The 25,219-nt window shown below is 36.5% G+C and overlaps 1 protein-coding gene and 1 non-coding gene across 2 annotated transcripts in view; both read right to left on the bottom strand.

The window, feature by feature from the left end:
* SUCLG2 (succinate-CoA ligase GDP-forming subunit beta) overlaps positions 1–25,219 on the bottom strand; it is a 288,180-nt gene that overhangs the window by 116,368 nt on the left and 146,593 nt on the right. Inside the window, exons 4-9 of the mRNA XM_036878019.2 lie at positions 24,735–24,825; positions 19,793–19,945; positions 18,205–18,294; positions 12,448–12,544; positions 3,615–3,776; positions 1,316–1,458 (exon numbers count right to left, since the gene is read on the bottom strand). Of these exons, the coding sequence (XP_036733914.1) occupies positions 1,316–1,458; positions 3,615–3,776; positions 12,448–12,544; positions 18,205–18,294; positions 19,793–19,945; positions 24,735–24,825 (736 nt within the window). The remainder of the gene's footprint in view (positions 1–1,315; positions 1,459–3,614; positions 3,777–12,447; positions 12,545–18,204; positions 18,295–19,792; positions 19,946–24,734; positions 24,826–25,219) is intronic.
* LOC118908702 (small nucleolar RNA SNORA61) lies at positions 22,566–22,697 on the bottom strand. The gene has a single exon (XR_005023305.2). It is a non-coding gene; the product is annotated as a small nucleolar RNA SNORA61 (small nucleolar RNA).

The following is a 25,219-nucleotide window of genomic DNA, read 5'->3' as shown; positions in this document are numbered from 1 at the left end:
AGAAGGGATAAATGAATTAATGATTAAGAAGCCACCAATAATGACCCACTTAACCAATCAAACAAGATACTTATGTAACAGACACATCAACTGCAAACAAACTCTCTCTTCAGGGCCTGTGACTTTGGATTTCAATGACTTTGCTGTTCCTGAACAGAGCTTAACAGAAGATAAGTAGCCGATAATACCTGATCAGTTATTTTGTGAATCAGAATAAAGAAAGAGTTAACAAAAACAAGGTTACCAACTACCTGAGTCATAATGCAAACAGACAAGCACACTACTATTAAGACAAAATTTCATTCACGTAAACCAAAAAAAGGCTATTGATGGTATACTTATTAATGAGAAGCTTTCATACTAAGTTCAGACCATATTTTTTTAAAAATCTCCTATTATGTTCATTCATTTTCTTAGTGATGGTTCAGATTACATCTTCAGATATGTCAGGAACCAACCGAATGTATTCGATACTCCAATAGTACCAAGATAATGATGCTCAAAGTTTAAAATCAAATGGTTGTGGCATACCCACTACCTCATAGAATGTAAATAGAATTAGATGATATATATCAGACATTCAAAAATGTTAGTCTTTTCCATGTAATAAATATCTATCTAAACCTGTTATCATAGACAACTGAGTATCTACGGTTGAAACAAAGCATACTGGGATTTTACTTGATTAAATATTAACTGAATACCTACTATGCACTTAGCATGGCTGTGAGAGCTATATTCTAAAGAAGAAAAGATGCACTTTGAAGCACCATCGTATGCTACTTAGAACATATGTGGTAAATTGGAAACGTTAGAGATGAAAATTAAAAAGCATACAGAAAAATGAGGGGTCATTATTTTCTAGTGATACGTGATTTTACAATCCTATAACTTTCTTCTGTCTTCAATCTTAGGATAATACATTCAGAATCTTTACGGAAGGAATCTGAGACTGAGTCCTCTCTAAGTCATATAAGCACAGGATTAATTGCTTCTGTGTCAATTTCCCAATTAATCCTTCATGCCAACCAATGTTTCACTATTTGATACAGTACACCTTTTTTTATTTCCTCCTACCTCTCAGAACTTTGTAATAAGCCTCTGAAATAAGATCCTGGGGACACTTACAAGTCTTTCACCCAAGATGAGTTAAATCATTGTTTTTTCCAACAGAAGGTAAGGCAGGATTTGCATCTGGGGCTGCGAAGTGAATGTATTGGTTTATTAACTTTTAGCAGCAAGAAAAAGGCAGGTGGTGTTCTTGGTGGTGACAAATCAGAACATCATGCAATCTTCCTACAAAGACAGAGGTTACCTTAGGATCGGCTGTGAGCAGTTTGAAGGCTTGATACACTTGGGCTTCCTTTACACCACCACCAAGATCCAAGAAGTTGGCTGGCTTCCCACCATTCAGGAAAATGATGTCACAAGTAGCCATGGCAAGTCCAGCACCATTCACTGTGCAATGCAAACGGCACACAAGTCAGGATAAATTTAGCAACATGAAAGGATGTGTAAGCTTTTTCCCTCCCCCATACTGCCCAAAGAAAACCCTGTCATACCAGGTCAGTTTCTCCCCTTCTTGGAATTCCATTCAACCAGATAAATTCATACACTCCTAGAATAAAGAATCAGGAAATAGGCATACAAAGTATAAACAAAAAAAGACATGGAAACAGAGAGACAGATTTATTAAGAAGTTAAATCAATCTAGGAAACAGAAGGGAAGTTTAAGTAAGCCATTGATTTGGACCAGTAATAGAGGAGAGAGTTTTAGGCTCAGCAAAGTACAGAGTTCAAGAAAACTAGGAAAGAGAAAAAAGCTATGAGAAGTCAGTAGGATCTAAGGATTGCATTATTTTCAATATCCTTTAAAAAATTCCAGTAAAGAATGGAATTCTTTTAATTTTTTGCTTGCTGAGATTATGCTCCTTTGAATGTGGCACCCCTCTGGTGTTGAACCACAAGGGGTCCCAACTTCAATAGAGCTTCACACTTTTTTACCCTTAGTGCAACCATGCATGTTTATATGCTATCTAGATAAACTAAGAAAACAAAGGAACAAATGATACCATCAAAACTTTGTTCCTAAACCCTGTCCCTTTTTCAAACTCACAGAAGAAATGTTCACTAGCATTCTGATCATTAAAACTAGAACCAAAATGTGCTAACCTCTTACGGGCTTTTCTTAAGCAATCAAGTAAAGAGTTTTAACATTAAAATTCTTATTTTCCAGAGCTAAGTTTTATTGATCAATTGTACTTCTTTTGCTTCTTATGCTTAATTATATGAAATTAATTTCTTCAGATTAGGAAAAAAAACCTTGAATACAGAAGAAAGTATCAAGGTAAAGTACTCTTCACTTTTTCTGACCCTTGAATTCCCCCAACAGACTTATGAACTGTGACTAATTAATTAAATCTGGGGCAACTTCAATAAAAATGGTTTATACAGGATCTTCAAACTATTTGAAATGTGTTAATTGTGGCTATTAAAGCTGCTAACTTGGTCAAATCACACACATTTCTACAGAGGCTACAAAGAATCCATATTTAATTTGTTCTAAATAAAACATTATATCTTCTTCCTTTCTAAGTGCCTACAAATATTGGGAGTTTATTAGCTTATCAAGATCGGAGTGATGTGAGTGATCTAGTACATTATAGTTATTGCCCCAATACAAAGCGAGAGCTTTTGGTATCACTTGTAATTGGGTATCATTTTATATTGTATTGCACAGCAACTACTGGATGAGGTCTGCTCAGTTCTGAATATAATGATACTGTTGGTTTAATGAGCTACAAATCTCTTTTATTTTAATTCCATTAAGACCTCAGTTTCTAGTGCAATGACTTGGTTCCACCAGAAACCCAGAAGTGTATAAATCTCAGTTACTATAAGCTATGGACAATAACAAAAATTATATTGCCTCTATAGACTCATTCTTATCATAGCTGAGTAAGCCATTTTAATAAATTTAGATGAGTATGATAAAATCAATTGTTTTACTAATAAACTGACATAATGGATTAAACATTTTACCATTTGGTTATCATAGAAACTGAAACATGAGCATAATGATTAAAGTATATGATCTTTTCTACTTCCTTTGAGAAAATTATTTTATCTCAAACCCAAATTTCGGAATACTTCCTAGCACATTAGCACTGACTAGGATAGCAAAGCTTCTAATTTTTACTAAGCAAAATTTAACAGAGATGCTTTAATGTGGTAGTTCTCCACTGGGGTGACTTTGCCTGTACCACAAGATATTTGGCAATATTTGGAAACTATTGGTTGTCACAACTGGGGCATGCTAGCAGGATATAAAGGCCAGGGATACTGTTAAATGTCTTATATTGTACAGAACAGTCCCCCACTGCAAAGAATTATCCCACCCAAAATGTCAATAGTACCAGAGTTCAGAAACTCTGCCTTAAACCATGATCAATGACAAAAAGGAACTTTAAGAAGAAACTGAATTGTTTTCTAAGACTTTTAGGCTATAAAAGACATAAATGTTTACTCATTATTGGGAAATATTTCAGATATCAGGGGTTTCTAAGCTCTGCAAAAATCCACAGATCATTCTTTGGATATAACTGCTTTCTTACCAAAGCAGGCAATGTTCCCATCCAGTCCTATGTATTTCAGATCGTATCTGGCAGCTTCATTTTCAATGGGCTCATTCTCTGATTTGTCATCCATAGCAAATATATCCTTTTGTCGGAATTCTGCATTGTCATCAAAGTTTATCTTGGCATCAAAACAGACAACTAAATAAAGGAAAAAAGGACCATACATGAACATCTCTTAAAGGTCTATAAATTAAGTTCTCCAGGCTGGCAGCATAGGAGAAAGAAAAGTAAGATATCATTTTTCCTTATGATCCAGGCAAGAGAAGCTATTAGGCTTTCTTGACCTTTATGGCTTTACAGAATCAGAGACAAACATGACATGGTCCCTGTTCTCAAGGGACTTACAGTCTGCTGAAGAGTATAGTAATTTATATCTATTAGTCTCTGTTCAATACAGTAACAATATAAGTTGCTGACACCCATTAAAAACTATAGACTGCCCCAGTTACATGCAGCTTTGATTCACCATTTTTCACCATTTTTAACATACTTACTTTTAGTATTAAATCACTGACCATCACCTTTCTCTTCTTGCAAAGAGAGACTAAGGGATAATGGCTTAATTCTACTGTCTACCTTTGTCCTTCTGATGTTGCAAAGTGAAATTTTTATTTAGTCAGTAACCTAATATTTTTGAAAGATTTAGTGAAAAGGACATTAGGCAGAATCAATAGTTTTTTATCTGCTTAACTAACTCTGTAAACTGGATTTTAAAAAAACTTAACTTCCTTTCCAGGCCTCAGTTTTCTTATTTGGAAAATGGAAATAACAATCCCTAGACTGCTGGTATACTTATTTTGAGGTCTGCTCAAATATGAAATGAAGACCATCATTCTGATGTATGCAGTATATGACTCTTTTGATTAAAGTTACATAAAACACGAGAGACCAAGACTGGTAATAAGATACAATGGAATATTGCCAGGCATTGCCAGCACTAGTGTCTCTACTCTGTGGTACAAGTGGAAATCTCTAACTTTCTCGGTGGCCAGGAGCCCGGACACAGTGGAAATCACTCAGTGATATGGGTGTACTGCAGAATACTTTCCTTGATACATTTTCTATATGCAAAGTCAGGGAGAAACTGCAGTGAGAAGAGGAAGCATGCAAGTTTCTGGGATCTGATCCCTTATATAGCTTAGGGTATAAATGAGTTGTCTGTGATGACATTCCATCGTAACTTTTTTTACTCTACTTGGGATAATGATTGGTTGGAATATTTGACCGAGACTTAGGGATATTACCCATTCTCCTTCAGCATCACTGATAGGTACCTAACCCTTGAAAGGGAAACAATCACCTGGGCATATTTCACTCAAAAGCAATGACCATAGTCCCTTCATCCCATTTGCTTCCTATGAAAAGAAAATATTGTTGCATTATATCCTGGAGTTACAGACCTTAGGTAGAGGTTTTTTTCCAAGGGTCTCTACCATGATAATCAAACACTTTGATACAAATCTGGGCAGAACTGGCATATTAACACCCATTCTTGGCATTAACAAAAGTATAAACCACAAATGACTTAAAGTAGCTCTGACAAGAGAGAATCTTATGTGGAAGTTAATGTCTATCTGAGTCCTTAGCCTTACCACAAAATGTCCAACCACTTTACCCACACACTGTGAGTACATCCAGCAAATGAGTAATTACTTTCCAGAACACTGAAATCTTAATGATGGAATCCTATAATTATGAAAAGAATTACCGAATGTTCTCTGCTTGCTACAATGGCATTTTCTCAGCAGTTATTGGGCAGTATAATAATCAATAGGAAAGCAACTTTATTCTTGGCTTTCCACTGGGTTTATAAACACATTTTAATTAATTTGTTAGCAGTTTTAGCTCTTCCATTACTACTGGAAAGACTACCACAACTGACACCTTCAAAATGAATAGGCAAAGGCTATCAAATTGACTTCCTAAGTGAAGAATTTCAAATAAAAGAATTCTTGGTCAAGATCAATAAACTAGTAAATCAAAAAGGTCTAAGCTGTTCTTTGCCCCTTACAAAGCTACAGTTACAAGCTACTTGAGAGAGAACATAATTAATGGATATGTAAGCAAAGTTTAAAAGGCAGCCCCAGCTAAATCTATGCAAAGCCAGATTTTCAAAAGATGCTTTTTCTTGCAGTATGGTTTGTACACCAAGTACAGAAATGAGTTCTTTGTTTAGGCACCACTTTGAGGGAACTTTGGAATTAAACCAGAGCTTGAAGATGGTAACTGTGGGATACAAGTACCTACAAGTAGGAATAAAGATGTGCCCACAGGTATCACATCTGTGGGAGAAAAGGAGTATCAACAATGGCCCCTTTGCATCTGCTCCCCCTCTGTAGGGAAAGCTAAATGATACATGGATATCCAAGTGCTTTGGGCAGTTAAAAACACCACATATATAGGAAGTACGTAAGGGAATTCAGGAGTCAAGAAAGGAGATCCAAAACTGAACTGCCATCCTCAAAGCCTAATCTTTTTGAGGAGTGCAGTGTGAAGGGGAAAAAACACTTTAATTTAAGGAGGCACAGGGACTCTCATAGACATATATTTGTTAGATCTGCTTACTATTTTAAAAGTAGTCCCAAACATTAAAAGTGGTTTCCTGCCTTACTATCTCAGTTTGTAATGTTGCATCACCTCAAAGTTTTTCCTTGAACTTGACCATTTAACATACTCTGGCATCCAACACCCCTGAGTAATGAATGACAACTCTGGAACTTCCTAGTCAGGTAGCTATGACCCCTGCCAAGCTCAGTGTCACTGTCTATAAAATGGAGCCCAGAGTATTTCCTACTGCATGGTGTGATGGAAGGAGAGCCATATGCACAGCACTCAGCCTCACAAACAGCTGGCATTCACCGATTCCTACATTACCAATGCCAGCTCCTAAATGCACATATAGCTTCCCGTGCTGCAGCCCAGGCTGTAGGGTTCTCCTCAAATCCTATCACTAAAAAGTGAACAGCAGTTTGTCCCATTCCCTTATAATCCTAGATTTCCATTTGGAATAAATCTAAACTAATGCCTACCAGAGTTTACATAAGAACAGTTACCTACGGTAACCAAGAAAATGCTACCTTCAGAATACTTAAGAATTTTCCCTCAGAAAGGATTTTAACGGTTGGTATTTCAGGCTTTGAAATTGATTAGAAAGATTTTTGCCTAAAGGATAAGAGTGAAAAACATGCCTTTGGTGATGACCCTCAAATCACACCACACCTTTGCATAAAGCCAAGGTAGCTGAAGATTGATATAAAACAGCCCCAAATGAGAATCTAAGTCACGAGGTGGCAAAATATGGGCCTCAGGCAAGTTCACTGCCTGTTTATCATATATTTCTATGGCCACTGTCCCAAGACAACAGCAGAGATGAGTAGCTGCAAATGAGGCTGTATGGCCCATTATAGAAAAAGGACACCAATCCCTGCTAAGTTACAGTTCTCATCACATTTGTGTCCTGTTTCAACAACAGGTATATTTGTTATAGGAAGGAGAAACTTAGAAAAGCGTGTCCTGCTGGCATGAAAACAAAAGAACAAAACAAACAAAATAAACAATAATTTGCAGCCTGCACAAAAGGAGATTAATGCCTGAATACTGATTGATTCTTACATGCTTATTTCTCCCAGGACTGCCCCTCCAAATATACTTTTAGAACTTTAAAAATGCACTGATGTCTATGTCAACAGCAGGGTAATAAAATTAACTTGCTTGGTCACACCTTAGGTTTTTCATTTAATAAAACAACACACTATGGTAAAATGTTTTTTTGTAGGTGCTTAACCTAGTTCAGATATTAAGGTTTTCAATGTCACATTAATGAAACCTCAATTCTATGGAAAATTCATCTTAAACAAAGGTCATTCTGGGTACAAAGTGGGTGGAAAAAACACACCTATTAATATTTATAAAACAATTTTCACCATCAAAAGCACATTGTTACATGCTTGATAGATTATACAAATGAATTTTCCTTCTGAACAAATATCAAAGAAAGCTGAAGTATTCATATTCAGAGTGTTTTTGTGTTTTTGTTTAGTGGTGTGAGATTCTGTGAGCTGCTAATTCAACAACCTGATGAAGAACATGCCTGGCAGTTAGCAGCCCCTGACTCTAGAGTGTTAACAGAAGAATGTGCCACAGGATTAAACAAAAGAAAAATACATTTCAGAGGAGAGACTCACATATAAAAGAAACATAAAAGCAGCAGGAAATAGGATTGTCATAATTAGTTTGAAAAATAATCTGTCTTCAAGTAATGTACTTCATTTGACTTGTGATAAATAACCATAATGTGCTATTGAAACACACCCTGCCAAGATGGTATTAAAATGCTGATACTTTTAAATTAGTCCCACTTTCCATTAAATATTGATGTTTCAAGAGTTATATACTTTTCAGAACTTTTCTTTAGTTGCTGTGAAAAGAGAAAATAGATATGAGGCAGAGGGGGTTTAGGGGGTTGGTAGAGAAATGAAAATGTTCTTGAAAATAGAATCTTGTGTATAAAGAGAGAAACGGAGAGAAACACCCACCAACAACATGGGCACTTGCTAACACGAAGCCACAGGGTGGTTATTTAGGGAAATTAATCTGAAGAAAGAAAGGAATTTGATGTGTCAGTTAACTTTGGATCACCCAGCCTTAATTCTCATGGAATCTTGGCCAGATAGTCACTGTTTTAAATTGGGTTTTATTCCTTTAGCTCAGTGAATGGCTTTGTGCTCCAACTGATGAAAGATGCCTTAGAGCAGGAATTCTTCATCTTGGGGCTACAGACATGTTGGGTAAGATCATATTTTGTGGGGGAAGGTGGGCTGTGTTGCACACTGCCAGGGTGTTGAGTGACATACCTGGCCTCTACCTACTAGAAGCATGTACTACCCTACACCCTTGTGACAACAAAAATGGCTGTTAACTAGACTCATGGTGGTGAGCACATTAAACCATTATGTTGTATATAATGTATTATTTTATGGCAATTATATCTAAATTTTTTTAAAATGTCTTTAAACATTGCCAAACATTCTTTGAAGGACAAAATGCCTACCCTTACTGTTAAGCAGAAAGACAGACATGAGCAGCCGGGGAATGAAGTTCAAGGAAAGAGCTATCCAAACTGCCCAGGAAGAGGGTCCTATGTGAAGACAACAAAGGCTTTGCAGGAAGATAACTTCTTGCCTACTGGGACAAGGCCAAACCTGTCCTAACCAGGTCCCAACATGCGCACAATCGAACAAAACTAAGAACAACCCAAACCAAATAACCTCATAATCTCATAAAATAAAACTGTGTTTTCGCTCCCCATCCCCAGTGGGCTTTTCTGTGTGCATTCTGGCAAAAGACAGGTGCACCAAAAGGAATGGATATAGAACTACAACGGTCAATCAAAGACTTCATCCTGTCAATCAAAGGAAGTGCCTCCAGCTAGGCAGTGATAAATAGACCCTCCCCTAAAAATTCGTGGCCTTTGTTCTACCTTGACTCTGGCCACTCCCTCTGTTGGAGTGAGTTCGAATAAAATTTTTGCTCTGCTTCGCTATTGTGTCTGCCTTTCAATTCTTTGTTTTGGTGGGGAAAAGAATGGAGGCGAACAAACTCAACTAGCAACATTCCCATCGAGAAACACTAAAGATACCAAAGGAAGGAGTCTGTGTGTAGGCAGATCTATCTACAAGGAGGAAGAAATGAAAGGGCATAAAATTGCAAAGTGGCTTGCAAAATCAATGAATGACTGAGTGAATGGCTAGGTTGATAAATAAATAATGATAAAAACTTGCTTTTAATGTGACCACAGGTTTAATGAATTAATTTTGGCCCTGCAACTGGAAAAGCAAGGAAAATAGTTCATTCATTTCTCTTTGACTAATAAACAGCTTACTTTCAATAGAAGTTAATTCATTCTAGTAGAAATCTTTTGATTCAGTGTCCCTTCAGCCCCTGAGAAACTGCCTCTCTTCTACACCATGTGCTTCCAGCTCAGCGATTGGTCTAGGCATGGACATGTGACCCAAGCAGGGCCAATCAGAATCATTACAAAGATCACTGTGCTTGCTGGAGAGTGATGAGAATCAGAATGCATTTCTGCTGCTCTCCAGTAAGCCTGACTGACAAAGAAGGCGAATGGGAGACAAGCAGGGCTAGAAGACCGGATAATCCCTGATTCCTGTATTGCCTTAAGCCAGTCTACTCCTTAGACTTCTCTGTTATATGAGTAAAATAAGTACCCCTTCCCCTACCCAGTGATTTTTTTTTTAACAAAAATTAGGCTGATGTAGGTTTCTGTCACTAACAGCCATTAAAATCTGTCACTAAACTACACTACAGTCACTAGTGCCAAATAATTGTTCCTTGAATCAAATTATTAATCACTTTAGAAAAAATAGTTCTTGGACTGTACTTCTTTCTCCATGTCAAAATTCCCATGGATGACCTAGCAGTGCAGATGCTGGCAAGAACCCTGCTCTTCATTCAGCCAGGTATCACCTCTTGCAAACAGATGACCAATCACCTGGATCTTTAAAAAAGTTTCCTCATGAAACGATGGAGGACTGAAGAAGCAGAGGGTCTGAAATGAATAACTTTAAATGTTTGGTGTGGCACCAAGTCCCTAAAATATCTAAACTAAAAGAGCCATTATTAAATCAAAGTTTTAATGTGAAAGGTTATATGTTCCTCTGTTACTGATATAAATGGAAAAAATTTCAATATTCAGATTATAAATATTAAGATTACCAATATGTCTAAAAAATAAATGACTGTTTTTACAGCTCCTAAATAAAGGATTGCTTTAGGGGACTATGACCGTGATGAAGGATCAGTATGTCCATTTGGTCATTAATCACCATTTCCTAATTGGGTTTAATTTGACTACTGCTCATTAGAGTTATAAACCAACACACTCATTTAATTGTGATTATAATTCAATAGCCGAACTTTTATGGTACAATGAACAAATTAATTGCTGAAGCTAATTTTGCTCTTAAAAATATCACATAAGACATGTTTTAATGAACTGTGTACATAGACTGTATTTTATGACAATTCCTTCAAAAAGCTAAAAAATTTTCCTTCCTCTTCATAATTAAAAACTTCGGGTTTCATGAAGTTTTACAAACACTTTCTAGGAAAAGGTTCTTATACCCCCTATTCTTTGCTGCCAGACCACAATCTTAAATTGACAACATCCCAAAGGGTTGAATAAAAATAGTATTACAGCCTGACTTCTATCCCACATTTTTGGTCTGTATTTCCTTTTTTTTTTAATATGAAATAACCACGTTCCTTGTGCATACTAGTTTGAAAAGCAGTATATGACCTTTAAGAATTTACATTGAACTTTCCTCTCTTGCATTTCTTGGATTTAATTATCAGCCACTCGATGCAGCATGAATTTTGACTGACACTCCCAAACTGGAAACTATTTTCAGATTACTGATGAAAGCAACCAAATAGTTTAAGTGGGAAAACAGAAAAGAAATCAGGTCACTAGGCAAAATAGTTTCCCTATAAATGACCTACCACAGATTTTTACCTGGTGATCACTTGTGTAAATCCATGAAATACATTATTTTCAATGGCTTCCAAAACATGAGCTCTCTGCCTATCCTAATCAGAAATCTTAAAAATAATAAGGCAAAAAAGATGAAATCTATACCTTTCCTGGACTACTTTTGTACTACCGGAGAAAGCGAAATATATTTATGAATGTCTGGGACTGAACTATTTTCTCTCTGACCCTGGATACTTAAACACCAGTCGCCTCATTTTGACAACCACCCTAAAAGATAGTTCTCATTTTCACCACATTTTTGGATAAAAAACAGACAAAAAAAAAAAAAAAACCCTGAAGCTGACCACAGGTCTCCGACCTAAACAAGGCAGATCCAGAATGTGAAGCCAGGCCCCTCCATGAACACTGTGCCATCCACCTTTGTCTACCACTTGTTTGTATTTACATGTGACAGATCACCTCACTTATCAATCCAATGGGAAATCCCTACTTACTGACTGCCCACAACCTGCTAGACAGCGTGCAGGACACTGGGAGTAAAACATATTGAAAAAGGTTCTGGTGTCACTATCCTATCCACCTGATATCACAGGCCCTCCCCTAAACACACATGCACATCACAAGCTTTTGCTATTGAGTTAATAAGAACTTACTGAATACCTGCTGTATTTAAGACACAGTGCAATGGCGGTGGGTGCCTGACACAAAACAGTTAATGATACTCTGCAAGAACCTGATGGATAGGAGAAACCATCCCCATAAAAATGCCTCCTTCTCCCACCTGAAATGGAAACTGGTAACCAGGTAAGGTGACAGAACTGAATGGTGGTGCCTTAAGGGCTTCACCATGATGATGGAAATCCAAGAGGGGATGCAAGGTGAATTTATACAGATTTAAGGACACTGAAAGGCTTTAAGCAGTGCTGGCTGCATAATAAAAGCAGGCACATTCAGTACACTCAAGCGCAGTGGCTCGGTTCCCACCCAAATCTTAACCACAGGAGCAGCAGTGCTGGGCTTGAGAAAACAAGATGGTGAGGTTGAGTGGATGTTTCTAATAATATGAGAACTAGCTTCCTCTGAGGCTTGGCATTTAGCTACCCACAAACTCAACTGCTGACTTGTTCAACTGCATCATGGGAGTATTTTAAACTATGGCAAAAATTAAATTACTGAAAGAAATTAATGCAAAGCTTTTACTACAGTCTTTTGTACAATTTAATTTATAGTTTGCATAAATAATTATATTCATTTGTTTTCTCTCTTTCTCTCTCTCTTTTTTTTTTTTTTTGTTACCTTGTCCTTGCGGAGTTTCACCAAAGGGATTCACTTCTACCTGGGTAGCATCAATTTTCAGGAAGAGATTATACAGCTTCTTAATTTGATCTGCAGCCTAAATGGAATCAAGTAAAACGAAATTACACCAAAGCAGTAAAAGAACATTTATTTTGCTGGATTAATAAAACCTTAAAAATAGCAAGTAATGTCTTTTATTTTCAGTTAGGTTTTCTGAAGGGAAAAAGAGAAAAGCATAATTATTTTAATTTGCACTGCTATTCATTAGAAGGCATTGCTCGACTTTCCTCCAGACACAAGAAAAGACCATTATCAAGAAAACAAAGTATTTTCAGTACAGCCTAAAAACATTGTTAAATCTTTTTATAAATTATCATGTCCCTATTAGCCAAGCTATGCTACAGTATGAGTTAGAATTGTTAACACAAACAAGCTCTACTTAAATAAAAGGTAAACATGATTTTGAGTTTATGATGACTAGGCTATCATTATTATGCTGGAACAAAAGTTATTACATTTATCAATCCAAACTGATAACCTGTTAAACAACAATTACTGAGTACCTAATGGAAACTGTTGCAAAACAGTAAGATGAAAATCCTAAACAGTACAGTTACTGATGAGCAGAGTTCAAACTGAAAACAGTTTGTCCCAAAGGCATAAACCACAAAGAGAAAGAATATCCAAAGTTGTGCTACTGGTATGCCCCAATTTTATTTTTCTCACTATGCTTGAAAGAAAGACATCATGCACGAGGCATGACATCACCCTGGAAAGCTCACACCTACATACAGAGAACACAACCAGTGAGCCAACACAGCAAGACTAGCAGTCATGGCGGAATGTAGAGTATCAGTCTCATTCCTGCCTCCATCTGATTTCCTAGCCATGGCTTTCCCTTTGTCACATTTTTGTTCATTGCTCCAGCCCTGAATTTTTTGTTCCCAGATCCATTCCCAGCTTTCCCCCATTTCTACTCTATGTGTTAGGGAGCTGGTCACTTGCAGGCTGAGTCTCCATGTCTTCCAGTTCGGTGTAGCCAGTGGGAAAGAGCAGTGGTAGGCAAATGGGGAGAAGGAAATAGCCAAGGTATTTCTAGCCCTCTCTTTTCCCCTGGCTTTAGCTACCACCAGAGGCCCACCAGGGTTCTAGCTTCTGTATTCACACGTCCAACAACACTGCTGCCTCACTTTGCTCCTCGAGCATGCAGGCAGCCACAATTTCCTGTTGTTTAGCTTTATGTTGCCTCTCTGTCCACTCTGAAATTTCTCAGCTTTGCAGATCCTATGTAACCAATTCCCTGGAATGACGTCCCACTATGGTAAATACATACAGGGGTTGTTTTGAAATGACTGAAGAACTCCTGGAGGTGTAATTCATGTTATTTTATGAATAGTTGAAAACTTTCTTAAATCCTAACTTAAAACTCAGTGGACATAAATAAATACATAATGAGAAAGACTGAATATTTCTTAATATTAATTTTTATTCTGTCTAGATAATACATGATAGAAAATTCTCACAGTACACAAGGGCCTCCCTGTGAATGTTCACTGCACTCCCCAGCCACTCATCTCCCCATCTCTCCTCCTGCAGCAGCCACCTTACCCACTGGTGTTTCACTGAGGTATTCTATGCATGTACAAGTATGCATATTCTTCATTCATCTTTTTTAAAGAACAAAATATGGATCTATACCTTGTTTCTTAATAGATTTTAGAGAGCCTCATGAACAACACAAATACATCAATTTTGTATTAAAATTCATTTAACCTCCCTCTTAAATAACGGCAATTTGGTTTCCAATAGTTTGACATTACTTAAAAAGCTGCCTTATCGGTCTCTGTAAGTGTATCATAGATGTAATTAAACATGTCAGATAAATTCCCCAGAGTGGGGCAAAAGGAGGTATGGGCATTTTAAATAATAAAAGATTATCTTAAATTGTTCTTAGGAGAAGTTGTTAATAATTTCACCTCCCACAAACCAATATCATAGAGTCTGTTTCTCTACTCACAACCACCAGTTATCTGGATCTTTGCCAGGGCACTAAGTGAAAATAGGCATATCATATATAGTTTTAATTTAAATTATTCTTATTATGAATGAATTTCTATGAGCTTAAAGAGACACTACATTTCCTTTTCTGTGAATTATGCCCATTTTTCTGTTGAGATTATAGTCTTTTTCTTACTGATTTACAAGAGGTGGTTTTACATCAAGGAAACTGACTCTTCATCTCACTTATTTGCTTCTCCTTTAACATTTATTTTTGCCCATGTTTTTGTAATTTCTGCCACATGGAAATGTGATAATAGTAATGACATTCTTTTATTTTATGGCTTCTGGCTTTGCGTCAGACTTTAAAAATGCAGGTCCTACTCTGATAATGTTAAAACAATTCTCCCATTATTTTTTCAAATACTTTTAAGATTTCCTTTATTGAATGTTTACTTTTTATGTAATCCAAGTTGATTTTATTAGGGTTATAGTGCAAAGCTGATAAGTAACTCACTGTTGAATATTCTTTATATTTTTAGTTTTCTAGCTCACCAAATGGGCTTGTAATGTGATCTGTACAAGAGAGGCACACTGCCCACCCTGGACTCCATGGCATCTACTACACCTGTACAGCCTCCGCACAGAGGCAACACTTAACAAATGTTGGTTGAATTAATGATTAATTTAATAATAAAGAGAAACTATATAATAGAAATAACTTCTGCTGCATTTATACACATATATATAAGATTTTATCCCACCTGCTTTAAGACTCTTTTTTTTTAAATACACATAACATAAAATTCATAATCTCAACCATTTTCAAATGAACAGCTCAGCAGTGTCAAGTATGCTTACATTGTTGTGCAACCAAGCTCCACATCTTTTTCATCCTGCAAAACTGAAACTGTACCCATTAAACAACTCCTCATTCTCTCCTCCCCAGGTGGACTACTACCTCCCCAGTTTGACTTATCTAGATACCTCATATAAATCTTATCATAAGTACCTGTCTTCACAAACTGGCTAATTTTACTTAGCATTACATCCTCAAGACTCATCCATGCTGCAGCTCACATCAGAATCTCCCCCTTTTTCAAGGCTCAACAACCTTCTTTTATATGTATATTCCACATTTTGTTTATCCATTCATTTGTCAGTGGACACCTGGGTCTCTTCAACATTTCTTAGGCCTATATACACCTAGCTTAATGCAAAGCCTGAATTATCTGCACACTAATGCCATTGTAATTATATATCAACGCAGCACTTCAGGGGTACTTGCTATTATAAATGTTTATTAATGTACAACAGACTATAAACATTTTGCAAGATCTGCAAGATATATGTGTTATAAATTCTGGCTTGTAAGATCTAAAAGCGAGAGCCCATCTGGCTTGGAGACAGAACCTGCCTTATTCCAGAGGCTATACACTGAATGACTATAAAGGTTAAGCAGGCAAAATGTGAGTCTGACCAGGTGTAGTAACTGTAAATGGCAGGGCCTGTGGCAAAGTTGAGGTCAGCTCCCTTGCTTTCTAAATGTTACTTAAAAAGCATTTTTTAATTTAATTAAAAAATAAATTAAATTCAAGTCAAAGAAAACATTCTTACTTTTAACTTGCAGTCAACCAGTCTGTTGCTATCATGTACTTCTGCAGTTCCTGACCACACTGTGCAGAAAATCTGCTTTCTTTCCTTTGGCCACCAATTAACATTATTTTAAGATTGTTTGATAAGCAATTTTAAAAAAACCTAAATGCTTAAAATCAAATAGCCTTGAGTCCGTATGCATAAAACCCAGTCAGATTTACAAATATCTTCAAAAATCTTTTAACAGGTTAAAAATTTGTGATATTTTCTTGTATTCCAGGAACTAAGTCATCAACATTCACATATGGCTCTGAAAGACAGCCAGAGGTACAAACCACTCCCAGAGGTGGTAGTGATCTTGTTATTAAAACTTGGCCCATCAAATCTTTCCATTACCAGAGACACATGTTAAATTCATAGTGCCTGTGTTTCCAGAAATTAATAGTATAGATGATAATTAATACACACCTGAGAAACTTGTGAATTTTTAGTTATATTCAGCTTTACTGTGGCTTTATTCTTTTCAACAAATTAATGCTGGAATGGACTTTCATCAGAAACATGTACTTGGTGCTTTATATGCAGGGCAGGGTGATACTTATTTTTTGTTAAGTCTAATATTATCATCTCACATTTAGAAACAATAGGCATGAATCATAGGAATGATATTAATAATCTTACAGGATAATCATTTTTTAAGCTGTTCAACCATGAGTGAGGTGCTTCCAAATGCCTAAACCACATGAAAATTAAGTAACTTTCAAAGTCACATTGACTCTAAAGGGCCTCACCTCTAAGACATCATTTTTTTTACCAAAGGATCACCAACTGATGATGGTTTAAATGTTACCGCTTTTCAGGAGCCTCCTCTGCTCACTCCACACCGGGTTTCTGGATCATCAGTCCAATCACCATAGCTTGAGGAAGCATCTTAAAGCAGAGATTCCCAAGTCTACAACTCCAACACATGATTTTCTCTGAGCTCCTGTGCCATTTATTCCTCTTTCTACTGTATACATATAACTTGGTGTCCCTGGACAAACAAATTCTAACAAAACTTGTCTACGCAGACACAGTCAGGATCTGTGGGCTGGACTGAAGGCAGTGCAGGACTGTGATGCTCAAGACAGACTCTCTCCCTTAACAGCATGGAGGACAGCTTTTCTGTCTTTGATGCCAAGTGATATATTTACTAAATGGGCATACTTTAAAGTGTTTTCAGTGGAGTATCACTATCATGCCATTAATATTCATTTCAAATGCCCATTAGCTATGAAAGAATAGCAATTAGTTGAGTAATGTACATTACTAATATCAATAATAATGGACCTTACTGGAGTACTGAACAAGAACTTTCACTTAACTGTACCAATCCTCACAGTAACTCTGAGTTAGGATTTAATCATTCCCATTTTGCAGATAATGAAACTGACTTTCACATGGGTTGAATCACATACATGCTGGGTGGCAGTACAAGAGTAAAAGTCAGGTCTGCCTAACTTTACAGACTGTGCTTCTAACTACTCTGCAGCCTCTTATAATTCATGGACTGGAGCTACCATTCTAAAGAATAAATAAAAACTAACGTTCGTATCAAAGTATATGTGTCTGTGTGTGACACACTTGCAAACATACACACAAACTGATATACAGCTGATCCTTGAACAACTCAGGGGTTAGGAGCACTGACTACCCCCCACCCACTGCGCAGCTGAAAATCCTAACTTTTAACTTCCAAAAACTATGAATAACCTACTGTTGACTTGAAGCCTTACCAGTAACATGAATACATATTTTGTCTAAGTATTATATTTTGTATTCTTATAATAATATAAGCTAGAGAAAAGAAAATGTTTTTTCAAATTGGTGTAATCTCCAGACTTTTTCCAATATATTTACTTTAAAAATTCGATACATAAGTGGATGCATGCAGTTCAAACCCGTGTTGTTCAAAGGTCAACTGTATATATAAACATATATGTCATAAACATCCTCTTTAGAGACACCAGGGAAGTGTTTTCTCCATCATAAACAACTGGAAGAAAAAAAATTATGAAACAATAAATAATAATGTTTCCTGGTAATTACAAACATTAGAGGCAATCAAACAAGTTCCCACATATTTTCTGAAACAGACACACAGGCCTCCAATCACTCATTTACCTGGTTTTTCAAAGACCCAACAAAGCCTAGATTTTCTGCCATCCGCTGAGCTTGGCTGTCCTTTATCCCTTCAATAATGTCAATTTGCTCCTATGAAAAATGAATCAAATAAGCAAAATTCAGACAGTCAAATGAGAAGATTTACAACCTCAAAAAAAAAAATGCTTAGTATTTATTTGCAAATGAGTAATTAAGGTGTGGCACCTTTCCAGAAATCTCTGAGCAGGGCTACTGCAGCTGCCTATAGGGTATATTTTAATTAGCAGACCATCTATAAACAGCCTTTCCAAAAACTATGTAATTCTTCAGGGTGGCATGCTGACAACACAATTGGATGCCAGTTTTCACTTTTAATTACTATACAGATGGCATTGATGAATATTTAGTCAGTTAATTTTTATGACATCTTTTGGAAGGCTTCCAAGCTAACGTTTTCCTGCCTAACACTGCTGTTAAGTTTAGAGTGTGTCATAGATAGGTTAAATATTACCTTATGATTTAAACACTCTATTGATGATGATAATTACTAATTAGATCTACAAAGTGCCATTCTCTCCAAGTTCCTTATGCTGTTCATATACATTGTTTCATGTAAACTCTGAGCATGATAGTTTTGAAAATACAAAGGTTTTACTGCTAAACCAGCATGGAAAGTCTTGATGTAACTTCCAGAGTAGTTAACTGAAATACGTAACATTGGTGAAAATATTTTAAAACTAATCAGTAAAGTATTAGTACCTTACCTAAATGAACACATTCAAGAAATAAAATTCTTCCCTTTTGAAGGGAAACAAAATCACTTTCTAAAAGAAATAATGGTTTCCGCTAGAAATTTTAGTGTGTGGGATTTTTGATACTAAGAACCCAGAATCAAAAGCTGGAATTATAGTTGTAAGGATCTTAGCTGTTTCTTCTTATAACTGAGGTAGGTTGAAAAACACTTCATGCACAGTACCTCATTTAATTTTTACAATTGGAAATTATCCCCATTTTCATTTCACTGATTCAAAAAATGAAAGTTAGAGACACTGAGAACTTTGCTGGCTAGTTAGGATTTGACCTCAGGTCTTTTTTGACTAGAAACTAATCTCAATATCAATAAAAAGGACAAGATTTAAAGGATTGAAGCAAATAAATAGAATCTGGACTTCAAAAAGATCCTGTTTTACGTCAACAGTATTGAGAGACATGAAGGCGGTCTCCAGTTCACATCTTTTCTCCTAGGAGACAATTTCTGGATCATACATAGTGTTAAATGGAATAGAATTAACTAAGAGGAAATGGAAGTGTCACATTCCCCTACTGGTTAATTCTTAGAGCAGGTTGAATTGAAAGCAGTAAGAGAGGGAGAAAAAGCAGGAAGGAAGAAAAAAGGAAAAGAAGGAAAGAGAACTTGCTTGAATAATGAATACCTTGGTTCCCCTCAAACTTCAACTAGATGCCCAGTAAGAAAAAAGGATTCAACATCTTCAAGCCTTAAATCTCAGCAATAGATGTATTGTTACCAGCCACAGGCACGACATTAAAACTTCAACAGCTTTTAAAACAACAATCAATGAACACAGCAGAGTAAGAAATCCAAACATACCTTAAAAATAAGTTCTGGATTTGAAGCTGCCACTTCTTCAATGTCAACACCCCCTTGAGGGCTGCCCACCAGTACAGGGCCATTGCAAGACCGGTCCATCAGAATCGCCAAGTATGTTTCTCTGGAAATATCCAAGGCTTCGGCAACCATCACCTACCACATTAGTAGGAAAGTCAAATTAATTCAGCATTGAGCTGATTTCCACTTACAAATCTATACAAATTTGCCACACAAATCAAACAACTTCATTTCTGGGCACTTTAAATCCAGTCAGTTACGTTCCAGAGATTTGAGTTCTGCTCTCATTGTGCACAATGCCCATTTTCACCTCCTTAATTGATCCTGTTAACTTATTCAAGTGATAGGTATTTGGTTTGCTTCAAGGAACTTTCCCACTTTAATCTTTTTTTCTTCCTTGAGAAACCCTGACAATTAAGGAAAACTCCAGGGAAGCAGCTGGTATTTTAATTTGAGACATTAACAGTACATATATATTACTACATTGATTTTTCTCAGACTGCACTGGTAGAAAACCAAATTTGGTTGCCAGAGAAGGATTCTTTTTGCAGTATGTCTAATGCTTCATATGTTTGTATACGTTTGTCTCTTGGATCACTGTATTTTTATTTCAATTTATACTTTTTTAGAAATTACAAACATAATGTCTGCTTGTTCAAAAAAAATGTGAACAGTACCAAAAGTATATAAACAAGACACTGAAAACAGCTTGCGCGTGCACATCTCATGGGCCACAGAAGTCAGAGTGATCATAAGCCCATATGGAAACTTTGTGATAATCAGAAAAAGTCGCCCCTTCCTCTGAGAGGAAGAGGACACATGCCAGGACCTACCTGGGTAAGAAGTGGAATGCAAAGATTACATTCTCCACTCCCTGCCTTAGCCAGGTGCTCTTTTGCTCTGCAGAACCTCAACAACTGCATGCAGCAGTCCTACCAGGATAAACCACTACTCATTTTTTATCTTTTTCCAATGTATCTGCAAGCATTATGTAATGGAATTATCCAGTATTGGAGGCACATTATATATATTTTTTGAATGCCTTTCTTTCTTGTTTTGGATCCTAATGCTACAACTTGGACATCTTTCCAAGGTCCATTGTGACTGTATGATACTTATATGTCAATATTTAACCATGTCCTTACTGACATTTATGTGGAGTTTAATATTTCTAAAATGCTAATTCAGTGATTATTTTTGTACATATATCTTTGCTCATTTGTTTTAGTATCCCTTAGATAAGGTACCTAGAAGTAAAGTGGCTAGGTTTTAGACTTTTCACATTTAAAATTTTGATAAGCACTATCAAATTGCCCTGTAAAGAGGCTGTACTAACTTACACTCCTAATTAATATGGCAAAAGATGTCTTAAATGATGTTAAAAAAACATAACACTCTTAAATAATCAGCTCTAGAAGTGAAAATGATAAAAGCTTACACTGCTTTTCTTACAAGCAGTTCAGTAATAAGTTTTACCAAAAAAAGTTACAGATTAAAAATCATTAGATTTTAGCTACTTAAATGCAACAAAAACATTAATTTTTAAGTCACATGAAATGGGATTAATATACGCTGATCTAAAAAGCCATAATGTAATACATGTTGAACTTCTTTTTAAAACCTATATGGAATTTATAACCAGTTAAAAATAAAATACATAAAAAGGGGCTTCATATTGATTCTTTTATCATAAATGGTAACTCCTGAGTATGTAAGAAAATTTCTTGGCACACAGTGTTAGGATTTTCATAGAACCATTCTGTTTTCAAGTTCACTTTCTAATACAGAAATAGTTGAGTGAATGGTTTTTAATCATTTTCAGTAGTTATTCTGACACGCAAAACATAATTTTTTAGGATAAGTGTCATTCAAGAATCCTATTCTTAATCTTCTAAAATGTTGACAGATGTGCTCTGCATTCCCTCAGTTTCTATTTGTAAAGAGCAGCTGCTATCTCAAATAGCTTTTGCTTGGTAGAAATAATATATTACTCTTTAAGGAAACATTCCCAGGAAAATTATGATTGTCTAAAGATAATTCAGGAAATTTTATATAAAGACCAAACTTCTTGACATTATAATGCCCTCCATATAACTCAGGACATCAGAATATTCTATCAATTGTTAGAGAATCTGAATGGACTCAATGAACCGTCATCCTATGAGAAGCTCCATTAGATACATTTCAAAAATGTGACTTTATCTGTGATTAACCAAACAATATTGTCAACACAGCCTTTCTGTGGAGTCCTCCAGGAAGGAAAGCTTTTTAACTTATTTACCCTATTTGACCACTGAATCTGTTTTTTTCTTTTAATATCATGCTACTCAAATAAAGGTCTGTGGATAGCACCAGTGCACAAACTCTTTGTAACAGAACTGTGATTACAGAAGATTAAAAGTATACTCAGTTTCTGCACTTAACTCTTACCGGCCATGCCACTAAGTGCTCCTTACTGGCCATGAACCATGGACAGCATAATGAGTAGCCCTGTGGTTGCCTACCCGTTACTATCCCAAACAACACACCATTTGATACACTGTACACATTTAGAAAAAAAATGTCTGATGTATATAAATGTATGTATGTGTTTAAATAGCTTCTCAAATAAACTTAGAAATCTAAAGTTTATATAGATAGGGGACTTCTGACTGATCTCTTTGACTTCATAAGTAAAAAATGCATGCTCCTTAAAGTTGTATGTGTTAGTTATAGAATGTGGCAATATACATTTAATTAATTTATTTTTATGCAACCTTGTCAGCTAGCCCACATGCTATATACACAAGATTACAGACACTGTGAGGCCAGCCTCAGTATTTCTTTTCCTCCTTTTTTGATCACTAAGACGAGTGCTCAGATCTGATGGGAAAAGGAACTGGAGAGTGCCACCATACATTTTACACAGAAACACATATGACAATTATTTCTGGGTGATGAAAAATCAAGGAACTTTTACTTTCTAATTTTTATATTTCTATACTATTGGAATTTGACACATATGTTAATTACTTTCCCAATCAGAAAAAAACAACTTAAAAATAAATCACTGGAGAAATTTCTTGGCAATGACTCAATTTACAAGAATGCACTTATCACCAGTCTTTCAGGAACCTATCTACAAACTAATTTTATTCATTACCATATAGTGTGAATCTGCTTTGGGTATTTTTATAGGCTTTTAAAAAGTGTCACAAACTCTAATCTAAAACCCTGTGTCCTTCCAAGAAGGGACTAGCAGTTACCAAAGGGAAGGGGATGGGGAGGGTGGGTGGGAAGGGAGGGAGAAGTGGATTAAGGGGCATTATGATTAGCACACATAATGTAGGGGGGCACGGGGAAGGCAGCATAGCACAGAGAAGACAAGTAGTGACTCTAGAGCATCTTACTACACTGATGGACAGTGACTGCAGTGGGGTATGTGGGGGGACTTGATAACATGGGTAAATATTGTAACCACAATGGTGCTCATGTAAAACCTTCATAAGATTGTATATTGATGATACCTTAATACAAATTTTAAAAAACAAAATAAAAATTATAAAATAAAAATATAAAAATAAAACCCCCTGTGTCTATATAAAATAAATTCCTACAAACAAATATATTGATCAGGTCCTCTATGGACAAATTTTGAGGAAGGTACAGACAGGTAAAGACTTATAGCCAGATTTAAAAGGGAAATAAAAGTACTCTGCCAGGCTGAATAAAAACAAATTTAAAAAACAGTTCTTGCATCTTCTTGAGAGGCAGCGGGAAAGGGATATAACCATAACCATTTTGTCTGTTCGCTTCTTTCACATTTTGAAAGGCTCTGTGTTCTTAGAGTGAAGGGGTAATGACCTGCCAGCATTCCCAATCTCCCTCCAGCTCAGTGTCCTTTTCGGGGCCAAAGATGGTGTACTAAGAACCAGGTGGTGAGGGTTTTTTTGTTTGGTTTTTTTTTTTGGCCATGTCAAGAACTTTCCACACAATTTTCCCTAAAAAGTAAAAACAGAATGCACTGCCTCAGTTTTCCCAAGCATGGCATAGTGGTGGAGACCATCATCCGTGATGCTATATCAACATAGCAGACAGCTGCCTCCCCAAAACCCTGGGCCCCACTCACTGGAATGGCAGGGCTTTCTAACCATCTGGGCCTCCCAAGCCTCGGTGTGTGACCACACAGGGCCCATGCTAAAGAGTGTCTCACTCTTGGTGCCTCAGTATAATGTTCTCTGTAGATGACTTGAAATTTGAACAAAATCCCTGCATTCGTATTTCATACTGGGTCTTACAAATCAAGTAGCCAGTTCTGGTGAAACTGGAAGGGATATAGCAAAGGTGAACAGATAGGAAGAGAGTTATGTTCTGGCCTCAGCTCTGCTACTCACAATGTCAGGACTGAGGCCACTTTACCTGCAGCTTTATTTTGTGTGTGTACATCCTGCACACATCTGGCTGCCCCAAAAGACCTCACTCATACAACAAACTTCTGATAACAGTGACTTAAAATGGCAGTAATCTCAAAGTAAGGTAGAGGGACACTTAGAAAAACAACCCTCACAGATATTTCTGATACACAGGATGAGGGTGGGTTATGGGGGAGCAGAAACTGCCTGTCATTGAGTGTAAGAGCTGGCATACCAAGCCCTTCTCAGCTTTAAAGACAATGTGTGTGTGCTCTAAAGGGAAAGCTATTGTTTCAATCTCTCACCCCCACCCACTTTAAATAAATGCTGACAATAATAAACACTATTACTATTACAGAACCCTTTTTAGTTCTCCTCGAAGTCACACCACATACAGATTTTATGAGGTTTAAAAAATAAAACAGTGCATTACCAATGTGCAGTGCTTCATTAGATTCAGTCAAAGCTGAAGTACAACTTTTTCTTTTTTTTTAATACATCACACAGAAAATGACTAAAAGCATTCATATTACCTTGTTAACTTTCACACCTTCTTTGGGAGTTTGTTTTGTTGCTAGATTATATCCAATCATCTGTTTAGCCAGCTGTCCCACAACTTTAGGGCTAAGAAAGAGAGAAAAAAGAGAGAGAAAAAGAAAATTGTTGTCTATAATGAACATCATTTTAAGCAGAGTTCATATTTTATCTTCATGTCCGCACAGCACAGGGTCCACCCTTACCCTCACAGAGTCCATGAGGCTTCCTGCTCTTATATTTTATTTTATGAGACCAGCACTGTACCAGAGAATGAAAGCAAACTATATATGAAAGAATGAATGATGAATAAAAAAGAAAGAAAGAAAGGATACTTGTTTACCTCTGCTATCCTCTCCCCTAAGTTACAGTCATAGTGAAGTCACAATACTGAAATGTGTAACAGATTTAGATAAGACTCTGTTCAGTGCTGAGACACATGGGAGATAAAGCTGAAAAGACAGGTGCCTTTACATAAAGCAAG

This window comes from Manis pentadactyla, chromosome 1 (assembly GCF_030020395.1).
Source record: "Manis pentadactyla isolate mManPen7 chromosome 1, mManPen7.hap1, whole genome shotgun sequence".
Classification (NCBI taxonomy): Eukaryota; Metazoa; Chordata; class Mammalia; order Pholidota; family Manidae; genus Manis; species Manis pentadactyla.
Note: the sequence above shows the minus strand (reverse complement) of the source record. Positions and strands in the feature narration are given on the sequence as shown.